Genomic DNA, 12,531 nt, shown 5'->3' on the forward strand with positions numbered 1-12,531 from the left:
GATAGCAAAACCATAATATTGAGACGAATTACAAGTGAATTGTTATTCAATAAATACCAGCATATTATACGAATATAATTTGAGGTCATATATTATTATCTGCCGTTATTCTCACATTCATCCACCCCTTTCAACTGCCAACTTTAGGGTATCTACCTCGGCGCAAATGCCGAGGTCGTCGGCCTCAGGCACGCGCCACCTCCACATTCTGGGCGAGGCACCTGGACGGAAAGTGACGTGCCTGTGCCTCGGGGTTCGGGGGGCCAAAGCGAATCCCCAAGACCAAGCCCAACGCAGCTGAGCTGAGCTGGCAGCACCTCTCTCCCACCCATTCATTCCATCATCACCGACTATCACCATCATCGTTCCTATCAACACCGCTGATAGCGCGTCATGGCTGGCGACTGATTTCAATTCCGCCAACGACCGACTTCACGCGCGCACCGCTCCTTTAATATCGCTATTTCCCCCTTGTCCGATCATCGCCGACCGACTGGAGAGACAGAGAATATGGACCCTTCTCTGAAGCGCGACGTGCCTGCTTCGGCTGCGAATTCTACTACATTACCATCTGCTACGACGAATAAACAACAGAAGAAACCTTCGCTCGGTCGCATTCTGTCATTACCACCCAAGTGGCTGTCTACGTACGAGGAGTTCATAACCAAGAATGCCGGTCAGGTGTCGCAAATTGAGAGCGCTCTACGGAGCTTGACGTATATAATTCCAGGTAAGCTCTTCTGAGGCGAATGTTCAAGGCTGGAACTGTTTCTAACGAATGTACAGGCCGCTTCCGCGATGCCGAAATCGCATCAGAGTCAATCCACTCTGGTGTTCAACTTCTATCTCTCTACCATGACTCTCTCCTCCAAAAGGCCATCGCGCGTCTGCCGATGGCGAGCATGCCATCGGCACATGCTCGATATACACGATACTGGACTCAACGGAGTGGTGCATACCGAAGAATAGCTATGTTTTTACAAATGATCATCTACACAGAGATGCTATGGGAGATGACAGCCAAACGACGAGGTGGCGAGAAGTCACGGTGGAAGGTAGTCGTGATCCTGGAAGCACTTAAGGCCTTCTGCCGTCTTCTGCTCCTGCGCATCACACGGTCGCGTCCACTCGTCACGCCCGTGCTGCCTGAACGTGAGCCTATCCCTGAAGATGCGGCCGCAGATGAAGAGGAAGAGATTGCGTACCGAAGTGAAAGTGAACTCATGGACGACGTTTCGGTGAACGGCTCTGCGTCAGGATCTTCGCGGGACATGAAACCCGCGCACGAGCGTGAATGGACCATGCCCCGAACAGGAATGAGCTTACCATCATTACCAGAGGGAGGAGACATCAGCTCGTATCTGCTGGGACGCGTGCTTACAGCTGACGACATCAAGCCCGCGACCAAGCTCCTCAATCAACTCCAGGGAAGTGGCCAGGGTGCTGAGATACTGCAGATCCTGTCACCGCTTATCTACGCTTCAGCCATGGCCTACAACATCAGGAGAGGTGGCGACAAGAAGAACTGGACCCCTTGGTTGATCGGCTTTGCAGTCGAGTATGCTGCCCGGCAGTTACGAGACCGAGGGCTACGAACCACAACCCTTGAGCGGGAAGAATGGAGCAAGCGTGGTTGGGCCATGGGTTGGTGGGCGATGAGGGGCGCTGCATACGAGAACATCACCAAGGGAGTCGTCGGAGGTGTAACAAAGAGAATGCCCTCCTTCATTGGTGGTATCCTTGAGGACTACGAGTACCTCTGGGAGAATTACTACTTTAGCACGAGCGCATAATGTGTACTTACTCTCTGCACTCAACTTGGTTTGGAGAGCGGACCATGCTGTCTCAAGTACATTGAAGATTATACTTCGCCGAGACATTTCGGCTGACGATCTCGGCTACTGGACGTTTTGGAAACGTTTTTCTTCAAGTAAACATTACGGGGCATAGCATATACGATCGACAGATGGGCAAAGAGTGGCTAGCCATTCGAGCATTGACTTTGACTTTGATGAACACCCGATTTGGAATACAACTCTCGCGCCGGTGTTGCACGATTGCTCTTCAGCTCTGCCCGTGCGGTCTGGTCTTTCCCCAAAGCCCCAAGCCCGAGCCTAAGATCGAAAGTTGGAGCCCTCCTGTCCGATCCCATTCGGAGCGATCAGGCATAGTGTTTCTCTGATCGTCCCTGATCGGGTTTTGGGCTTCCAACTCTGGGTGGTGCGGGTGTCTAAGATGGGCGATCGCAAGGGTTCGCACGGACGAGAGCACAAACCTGACGATCAGTTACACCTTGATCACTGTACGAGTTACTTTTTGTCTCTATCTCTTCTTTCTATAGTTTAATAAGGAAACGAAATGTAATCATCCAAGAAAAGTAACGGCGAACTAGGATCGGGACTAGAAAATCGGTGACGTTTTAGTGGAAAGGGGGTGGAGCGGGGTGTAGGCCAAGTGAAGGCAAGCGAATGGAACTCAACTCAACTCAACTCGAGCCATCTCGACTCCAGTGCGCGTGGCAGTGCTCGGCCGAGAACATGAACCCCCTGTAGATGGAACGGTACCTTACAGCGTAGGATCCGTAAGAAGGAGGGAGAGAAGACCCCGATTCCGTTCGGCTCTCTGCAGCTTTTGCGCGGCCAAAGACCTGCGATAGAGAAAGACGGAGGTGCCGGGGTGTGGAGGAGGAGGTGGCGCACTCGGAGCCGGTGCGTTTGGAGGCTGGTTTCATGTTGATTTGGAGGAGCGTGCAGTGGGCTGTTGTGTGTGTTCAACAGTCTTTTCACTCCTCTTCTGTTGTTGAGAATCTTTCAGCTGAAAAAAGAGACAACATCTTCTCGAAAGAGACGGTGAACGAATTGCCGGAAATGTTATCTCGCGAAAAAACGTGGTACTACTCGGTCCCTTGCATGCAATACATATTTGCCCTTTTATATATACCAAACGGGCAGGGTATAGACGGTATATCGCTCCTTTGGTATAGAAACGTTCTGTTCCCGAGCAAGGTTTGTCAAGGTACCATACTTAAAAAAAAAACCCTTCATCCCCTATTTCTTACTGTGCCTCAGTCTCTTTTATCTCCGGGCTATCTCAGCTGGGTAATTGTGTGCTGCGCGGTGCGTAGGTACCCGAGCCAAGGATGGTGAAACGTTTGACGTTGGGGTTTTCTCTGTGAAGAGGGGGCTGAACGGGAAATGCGGGAGGACTAAAAAGCAACGATACAATTAAAAATAAACGCAGACAGACGTACATACACAGAGCTTATTACGACAAGAAAGAGTTTTGGTCGACGTGGGACAGTGACAGTGACACACAGTGGTCATGTTCAAACATAGAAACACGAACCCAAGAAATGGGCTAGAAAAGGGTCTTGAGCGACATGCTTGTTGCATATGATCTGCTTTTAATGCTGGAATACGAAATGGGATCCGCAAATGAATCATGCTGTGGATATGTGCCTAAGGAGATTTTAGCCGTCACTGAAGAACACAAGTAGGCCAAGCTAGACACGATGGCTGCATAAGTGTCTCTGATAGAGCGGAACTCGACGAGAAATCGTCAATCAATTCTCGTGACTTTGTGCCCTTGAATGAAATTAGAAGCACAGACCCTGAGTCTCGGCGACCATGCCCAGAACATGATAGCGTCGTTGATCGGTTCATGTGATGATGATGATATGTAACCTCTGGTCCCTGACTAGAACAGATATGGATAAACTTTCAAGGACCAGTAACGATGCGACCATGAAAAATATAACTCTATACGCGGGTGAGCAATATCGTGAACTGTGGGTAATGAGATGTTTGCTAGTCTATGTAATCGGCACCAAGAGAGCGTTTGTCAGGCGGGATGCAACTCTGACATCGTCATCATCAAGGTTCTCGACCTCTGGATCGTCATGGTTGCTTTTCTTTCTGTCGGTCAGAATGGCCATGCCATGCTCAACGGCGAAAGGGGGCGGGACATGGGGAGTCGTGATACGCGAAATGATGCACGTAAGAGCGAGCGAGCTTCTCGAACTTGGACAGTGCGTGAGTGACCCAAACTTTACTGCTAGTTAGCTAGCTTCTGGCTAATCTCTCAGCCAAGACAAGTTTTTGATGATTTGACAGCAGCGGAGTATTTCCTCTTGTTGCAGATACAGTAGGTAGATGCAGATGCAGATTCAGATGCAGACAACCGAGCTGAGGCTGTTGTGTTTGTTCGGTTGGGCTCGTTTAAGCCCGGGTTTGTCTTCGTCCTGACAAGAGTCAGGCAATTTCCACATGTGCCGCGCCAGTAAAAGCTTACCCCTGTGCTGGGACGCATTAAAGACCCTAGCTAGTCATCATGTTGCTTGCTTGCTTAATGGCCCGGGGAACTTCAATTACAGTGCTGAGAGGCACCAGTCAATTCGCCTCGCTCGAAAAAAGGGAGCAGACGAAAACACAAACTGAATGAGGGCCCTGCCTTTGCCTGTCGTTCGTTGCGGGTGGAGAGGCCAAGACGGGAGGAGATAGGTAAGCGATGACGATGATGACAGCGGCGATCCAGGGGTCGAGAAGAGCTAGAGTTATCCGACTCACTCACTGTAGCTATTGTTTGTATAGCAGATCCAACCACAACGTTGCTCGTCTGCCCCTTGCGTTGCTCTCTTCTCTTGGTTTGATTTAATTAGAAACCAGTCCGGGCTGATGGAAGAGGCGTCAAGGTGCGACGTTGAGTTGCAGACACGATGGTGCCATAAATCACTACAGGTCAGAAAGGCTAGTCCAGTTCAGTCCAGTCCAGTCACTCAACCAACCCAACCCCCAGCTCCAGCCTCAGCTTCAGACCCAGCCACAGGCTTGATCATCCTGGAAGCTTTGAAATCGAGCTGGAATCCGGATGCTGAATGCTGACTTGGCCGAAGTGAATTATCGTTACCTGGTCATTTATGACTTGAATGAATGGTCTTGGCCCGGCATATGTCATGATCCATGCCTGGGTTCGACAGTCGCCGTAACCCAACAGCGGAACTCTTTTCAGCGTAACAACCAACCCTTTAAAGAGACCCTCTTCTAGGTACAGTAGTAATTATTCTTTTCTTCTTTTCGGTCGCTACCCATGTTCACATAGAGCCACGGACACGACATCATTCGAGCCAAGGATGTTGCTCCTTTTCTTGTCGGGGCCTTCCCCTCGGACCTATACTTGTAGTGGCTGATTGGCGGAAAACCGTTTCGAAACGCTCGACGGGCGGCGTCGACGGTTATCTTCTGTCTCATTCCAGTGCACAGTAAACTCTTCTCTGCCTGGCTAGGCTGGCCGTTTTGGATCGCGACCCTTGAATCGATGGCTGTTGGCTTTACCCAATGTTCCTTGCCGTTGGTGTTTCAGGTGAGCATAAGCTGTTACAGCGCGGGTTCCGGGTTCGAGCCAGATCAGATCAGCATTCCGCCCAGAAAGGCTGGAAGCACGTTTTGGCCTGGGTGGCTTAAAGAACTGTGCCTTTCCGGGACCTGCGGGTGGCCAAAATTAAATTGATCTGATTGACTGAATCAATTCCAGAGATTGCCAGAAAAACGTGGTAATCCCTATCATCGTCAGCTAGCAAAAACAGCTCTGATAACAAGGGACGTGCCACGGAGTATCCTACCTTGATCGAGCCAAACCCCGGAGCAAAGAGAAGGGATTTGGAAATAGACAGCCCAGGATCAGCAACCGGGCTCTTTAGCACAAGGACGCTTGGGTAGAGGGCGCCGCCTTATTGTATCGTTCATGGGCGATGGATCTTTCCTCTGTGGATCATATGCCATGCTCGTGTCATGGGAAATTCGCATTCTGAACAGCTTCATTACGGCCATTACGGCCTTCCTTCTCTCAATGACAGATAGGACTCTCGCTTCTCGGTCTCCCGAACACGACCCCATGTCGATTCTTGTCGCTCTGTGCCTGCAGCCGATGCGCGGGACAGGGGCAATCAATCCTATTTGCTTGATTAGCCAAGAACGAGACATTGCATTGAAGCGACAACGCAACTTGAACACAAGCAGGCGGACAGGTAATTGAATTGCTATCTTTAGAGTCAATATGTGGTGAAACACAGGTCTTTCTGTGTTTGTATGGCTACAACACACACTGATACACCATCACGAGATGTTTTGGCTCAGCTAGGCTGGCTGTCATGTCACAAGTGAGCTGGCGCCTTTTCTGTCGCTGGCTGTTTTGACCCAAAGCTCCCGCCATCCATCGTTCTTGGGATTGATTGACTGCCAGGACCTGGTTCTGAACCCCCCCGGCTCCTGTTGGCTTGGTGCTTGGCTTGGCTTCTGGTCTTGGCTAGGCCGGTTTCTGCTGCAAGACCCCCTGTCCTGGCTCCTTGGCTCGTCATTGACCCCTGGTGCCGCTTCGACCCAAACAGAACAAGGATGTGCCTGTCTCGTCGCCCATCAGGTCCCGCCTGTCGGTCGACGGCGCGAGAGAGGGGAGATCTCGTTGTCATGACGCTCTAAACAGAGAGATGAGATCGTGATGAGTTGAGAGACGAGGCAAGATGGAGAGGGATAGGGATGGGGAGGGGGATGGAGGAGCAAGGCGAGATCGTCGCTGTTTGCTTAGTAGAGCGGTTATCGAAACGAATCGACGGGAGCCATTCAGATGATGACAGTAGCGCTCTCCATTACATTACTTCGACAGTACAACGGCTTCATCCGCGAATAGGGACTTCGGTAGTGAAGCACAACGTGCTGTAAGGTAAGCAGGCGTACATTGGCAATGCAGTCACGGCCAGTCAATAGGATCCTTCCTGTACGTCACGTCACTATTCAACTGTACCTGTCGATTTTATCTCCTACCTTATCCTTGATCTTTCCTCGATCCCATCCCCCGGATCATTTTCTCCTCCTCCACATCATCCATAGCTTCTCTCACTCACTCACTCATCCTCTCCCGTCGTTTTATCTACACTCTCACACGGAGAATAGGCTCTTCTATCTTTGGGGCAGCTTGTTCACCCGACACGGGTAGTGAGTGAGTACTCGATCTTGGATTCCCGTTCCTCTTCATTTCCACATGGGAAACCATCGCGGCTCGTCATCAATCATTAATTTTTGTGAAACTCTGGCTCAAGAGCCGGACAGCACGGGACGGGGCTTGATACAGCCAAAAAAAAAAAAAGGAACAGGCCCCCAAAAAGACCGCAACAGCAAGGTACCCGAACCTAACCAAAGTGGTTCCCCATTTTAAACACCAGGGACAATTTTGGTTGGTTCAAGCTCTATTTTTCGACCCCATTTGCTCCTTTCTAGGTTCTGCCCCAGTCCCAGTCTCGTGGGTGTCTGTTCTTTTTGGGGCAGTCAGTCAGCCAGACAGTCATTGAACTGAATTGAGTGAGCGAGCGAGCAAGTGGTGCCAGAATCACAAACCGACGACGCCTCAAGCACGGGCTCCAAATCGGGCCCGCCCCCCTTCTTCAGTGCGACAAGCTCCTTCCAGCACCAGCGATAGCGCACTGCTTAGCTGTCGGCAGCCGCAATTACTGCAGCAGCACAGAGCTACACAGACCAATTTTGTCGCACCCCCTAAAACACCACCTACCTACGGAGTACGATCAAAACACAAAAAGGCACACAAAACACCAAAGGCGATCATTAATTAGTCGGAGAAATATCCTGGCTACACTACACGCCCCTTTCCCTTTCTGATCTCTGCCCCATCAGCAAGCAAGCATCGTTCCGTCTTCTCTCCCCCCATCAGCCACTGATCTCTCAATCTACGGCGGATACTGTGCTTGTACCGAACGACCAGGACCCAGTGTCTAGGAAGACTCCAGCATCAGCACCCCTAGTCTAGCTTCTTCCTCACTCCCACTCTCCCACTCCTACGAGAGAGGCACTCCCTGTAAAGTACCTGACTGAGCAAGCCTGTACCAACCAACGCTTGTCGCTGTCGCTGTCGCTGTCGCCGCGGCCTGCGCCTACTCCTACACTACCCTCCCCATCCCCCATCATCTTCCATCCTCTCCCGTCGTCGTCTCTTCACAACTCCAAGCTAACCGTCACCAAACCTTTTTTTTCTTTCGTTTCTCTCTTGTTTCTTTTGCTTCATATCCACTCTCGCTCAAAGGTCTTGGGACCTTAGACTCTCGCTTTTGTCCTTCGTTGTTCAATCGTTCCCGAAATTTGACGGAACCAACTCATTCGCTACCTTACTTACCCCGTATTATCTATCAGCTCATCACCCATCGACTTCAACCACATTCGCTTCAACAACCGCGTTATATCCAACCCAAATTTTAAAACCAGCTGACGAAACTCGAATATCATCGCCTTGCTCATCTTGATTCACCTCGAATTTCCGATTTTCCCTCCATGTGAGCGGAGCCCATGGACCCGAGACAGAACCAGAATCAGCGACACTCAAGTCAGACCAGCAGCCCTCAACAGCATTTCGATTTCCAACAGCACAACATGTCGCAGCAACCGAGTCCCTCGCCTCAGCAGTCTCACGACGCGAACCCTCAGGATGTTCTCGCCGAGGCCCGTAAGAACCTCCAGGTCCTGATTGACTCAGGCATGTCCAAGGAGCTTCTCCACCAGCTAGTCGATGGCGGCCATGGCCTCAGCTTGAACCTCAGCGCGATGACAGCCATGCAAGCCATGCCTACGATTCCTTCCCAACCTCAGCAGACTCCCTTTAGCCAGCAACCTCCCAACCCGAGTCATACGGCCTCTACTGCTTCGCTTGCTCCACCACCACCCATGCGATGCCCTCCTCCGCCTCCTGTTGCCTCCAACGGCCCCAGTATCCAGACAGTAACGACGACCCCTAATAGCGTTTCATCCACCTCCACGACCCCCTTGGCTGAGATTAAGCATGAAATCACTTCCGAGGACATGAACTGTACGTGAAGCTTGCCCAACAACGAAGCCTTAGCCCCGGGAAACTTGCTAACATTGATGCTAATAAAGTTCCCAACTCAGCCATGTTTCTTCCCCCTCAAGCTGCGTTTAGCCATCGCCCTCGCATCTCCGTTTCGTCGACGAGCTCCGGTTCTTCTGGACATGCTTCCATCTGGTCGACCAACTCGGGACAGTCTTCGATGTCTTGGCAGTCCGCCTCTACTTGCAACCGATCTCAGGCGCCGCTCCCTATTCCCCCTTCCAGCTCCTTGAACGGACTCGGTCCCATGAGTGCCCCGGTCGGCACAGCTGGTAAGACCAACATTTATTGGTGCACCTCGTGTGAGACCAGCTTCAAGCGCAAGTATGACTGGAAGCGCCACGAGGATGAGTTTCACGAGCGCTGGCGCAAGTATCCTTGTCCCGAGCCTGGATGTAACCGCAGCTTCTGGGGATCCAACTCGTTCAATCAGCATCACAAGCAGTGCCACGGGTGCAAGACTTGCCCTCACGCCGAAAAGGTGGTCAAGTTCCTCCGAAAGCGCAAGTACTGGGCTTGTGGCTTCTGCTCTGCCCTCCACCCTGCCCGTGAGCGCCACGTCGAACACGTTGCTCGACACTTCGAGTCGGGTATGACAAAGGGTGACTGGATGCATTCCCGTGTTGTGTATGGTCTCCTCCATCAACCTCTGATCCACGAGGCTTGGGATGCATTGGTTGTGAGCAAGCAGGCCGAGTACAATGGCCGACGACCCCAGTTCAGTTGGCACCCAAGCAAGACTGGCCGTGCCCAAGGTTTCCTCGAGAATGAGAACCCCGGCCAACTCCAGGACCTGCTTGAGTTCTTCTCTGGAGATGAAGGCGAAGCTCAGTATATTGTCAGCGCTGCGTACAACCTAGCCGATATCGTTCTTACCTCGGCACCAATCCCCTCTCCTCAGTACTCACACGCCAGTCTTGGACCCCAGGGCTTTACACACGACCCACGAATGTCGTTTATGCCGCTGCCTACCCAGGGCCACGCAGGTCATCAGTCTCTGATGCCTTCACCTGACCCTCAGCAGACCCAATTCAACACGCCGTTCCGAAACACGATAATGGTGCCTTCCCAACAATTCCCCTCACCCTCAAGACCGTCACCAGACTCTTCGTCCCACTCTCCGATGGGACCTTCAACATCGCCGTTGATGCCGCCACCAGCGCCTTCTCCGCTCGAGAAGCGTGAGCTGCCACCACCCCCTCACTCACAGGGCCACGACGCTGGTGAGTCAATGATGGACTTTGAGTACTCGCCAGCAGCACCGCCTGTTTTGTTTGACGACTGGGAGAGTCTCACAGGCTCTGTTGTCGAGCAGCATGGCCAGCAGCATGACGGTGCCACAAGTGGCTGGGGAATGGTGCAATATTTCAATGACCCTCGCGTTACCTCATGAGCTTAAGCTAGCCACACAACACACTCTTTGACTTTTGGACATAACTGAGCCATCTGATTTGCTAGCCCAGTTTTGGGTTCCCCCACGTTTTCCTTGAATCGAATCAGCAACAACCCTTGCGGACCTCTTGGTGTTCCTGCAAGCATTTTCCTTTTTTGTTTTTCCTTAGTAGATAATGATAATACCCCTTCATCGCGACGACAGGTGAGGGCATCTGGATTGTTTTTTTATCTTGTCACGGCAGGCTGAAAGAAATGTATTGGGCTTATCATGTCCTGGTCCTGGATCAAAAAGGTGGAGTTGGGTGATGCAGCTCTCCTGTCGTCCTTTGTTTCCTTTTATGTCATTGATGGATGAGAATATATGGGAGTAACTTGGGTTGGTGGATTGAATAGGGACAAAAACCGGCGGTTAGTGAGTGAGGATGTGTACTGGCATTGAGGTTGGTGCGCATTTACAGCGACGCTGGAGAGCCATATGCTGTAAGATAGGATATGATAGGAAGAGAGAGAAGCAAGCAAGAAAGGAATAAAGAACCCGAAGGGACGGATTTGAATGAATGAGTGCGTCAGAGGCTGAAATATATGGGATTGATTTGAGGAATGTAGGGGAAATGAGGTGGTGTCTGAGACAACTGGGCTGGCATGTACTGTACCTTGTGCAGTTAGGGCTTTGGCTAGGGAGATGTATGTCTTGGATCTATTTGGGTGCATGTAGATAGAGTCACGAGTTACGATGCGTTGAGCTGTAATACACATTGAGTTTTTACTTTGATCTTGAAGCCGCAGTCCGACCATGATGAGATAGATGGCTGAGTTGGCGGGGAGTCGAATAGTCGTCGCTTGGCAAGACTCTTTTGCGGCGTACAAGTGAATGATGAAGTTATTATATGAACTCTTTGGCCGCCTGAACAGGGCATGTAAGATAAAGGTGAAGATAATGGGCTTGTTTGTTCTCACCTCGTGGCTGTGCGCCTTTGTTCATTCACTTGGTGGTGTACATGGGTGAAGAAAGTGGTGACAGTCTCATGTACACCATCAAAGTCCATTATTGTTCCTGGAATATCGACTTTTCATGAGTAGCTATATAACCAAGATGATCTTACCTCACGGCATCTCATTTTCTCTCATCACCGTCAACAGCTTTGAGAATTGTCACAGCAGCAAATATCACAGCTCAGGTAGTCTTCGTCTTCACTAACAGATAAACACAACAAAACACCAGGACCCTTCACCCATCATGTCTAGACACAGCAAGCGCTCAACCCGCAAAGTCGGGTTCCTAGATGCCCTAGGCCAATGGACAATGGGTCCCTCTCTCAACCGCAGTCGTAGCTCCCGCTGCCGTCGTCACCCACGCAGCACATCAGCAACTCGCGAAGCTCGTCTCGCAAACGCCCCGAAAGATCTTAACCTCACAGCTCGTCAATGGCGTCAATACGCTGACGTCCCTCCCGAGCCACAAGATGAGTGCGACTGCAGTGACTGCGGTGAGGACTATTCTGACGATGAGCAGAAGTCGCTTGTGAGTGCGGAGCCGGTGCAGAGGATCTGTTCCAAGTGGTCGCACTCTGAGGGGTCGGCGTTCACGCGCGAGCCGCCGGCTGTTCATAGAGATTCGGGGCTGAATCGGATTCTGGGGAGGGTTGAGGCTGAGATGGCGGAGGAGCAGAGGCTTAGACATCGGGTGAGTTATGATGCTGATAATGATGCGCTGTTTGCGAATATTCCTCGTCGGGATCAGAGGAGTCCAGGTGAGATTATCGTCCATCGTCATCGTCTCGGTGATGGAGAGGACTTTCTTGCAGTTGAGACCTTTGGACACGGTGATTCAAGCCATCGCGACGCAGACGTTCAGTCCGTACGCTCATCGCAGTTCTTCCTGAACCCTCGTGAAGCACCCCCCGTTCCTCAAGATGCCTGGCCCTCATCACTTCAGCATGTCCCCAAGGGCACAAAGACTAGGATTCAGTCTTGGAGGGACTGCGTCAAGAACGGGCCGGAGCCGGAGCCTTCGGTGTTTGGGGGCAGTAATGCTCCGACGGTTTGGCCGGGGAGTGGAGAGACGGTTGTGCCGGATGATAGCCTTACGGAGGTTGTTGTGCGGAATAGTCGGGGATCTTTGCAGAGGGAATTGAAGAGTGGTGGGAGTAGACGACATTCGGGGAGGAAGTGAGTGGCTGAGAGAAGAGTGAGTGAAAGGTGAGATTGGTGTTTAGGTAAGTCATTGGTGTAAGT

The 12,531-nt window shown here is 51.5% G+C and overlaps 3 protein-coding genes; all 3 read left to right on the forward strand.

The window, feature by feature from the left end:
- Nucleotides 1–510: 510 nt before the first annotated feature.
- On the forward strand, nucleotides 511–1,793 carry FFUJ_05572 (related to peroxisomal membrane protein peroxin 16; the record flags this gene model as incomplete). XM_023578798.1 has 2 exons in its annotated part: nucleotides 511–730; nucleotides 787–1,793. 2 exons carry the CDS (start codon nucleotides 511–513, stop codon nucleotides 1,791–1,793), a joined length of 1,227 nt encoding a protein of 408 aa, XP_023431748.1.
- Nucleotides 1,794–8,429: 6,636 nt separating this feature from the next.
- On the forward strand, nucleotides 8,430–10,294 carry FFUJ_05573 (uncharacterized protein; the record flags this gene model as incomplete). XM_023578799.1 has 2 exons in its annotated part: nucleotides 8,430–8,862; nucleotides 8,931–10,294. The coding sequence occupies 2 exons, from the start codon at nucleotides 8,430–8,432 to the stop codon at nucleotides 10,292–10,294; spliced, it is 1,797 nt and encodes a 598-aa protein (XP_023431749.1).
- A 1,239-nt stretch (nucleotides 10,295–11,533) lies between these two features.
- FFUJ_05574 (uncharacterized protein) lies at nucleotides 11,534–12,469 on the forward strand (the record flags this gene model as incomplete). The annotated part of the gene is made up of 1 exon (XM_023578800.1): nucleotides 11,534–12,469. The coding sequence occupies one exon, from the start codon at nucleotides 11,534–11,536 to the stop codon at nucleotides 12,467–12,469; it is 936 nt and encodes a 311-aa protein (XP_023431750.1).
- Between the last annotated feature and the right edge of the window lie 62 nt (nucleotides 12,470–12,531).

Source organism: Fusarium fujikuroi, chromosome FFUJ_chr06 (genome assembly GCF_900079805.1).
Source record: "Fusarium fujikuroi IMI 58289 draft genome, chromosome FFUJ_chr06".
In the NCBI taxonomy this organism is placed as follows: domain Eukaryota; kingdom Fungi; phylum Ascomycota; class Sordariomycetes; order Hypocreales; family Nectriaceae; genus Fusarium; species Fusarium fujikuroi.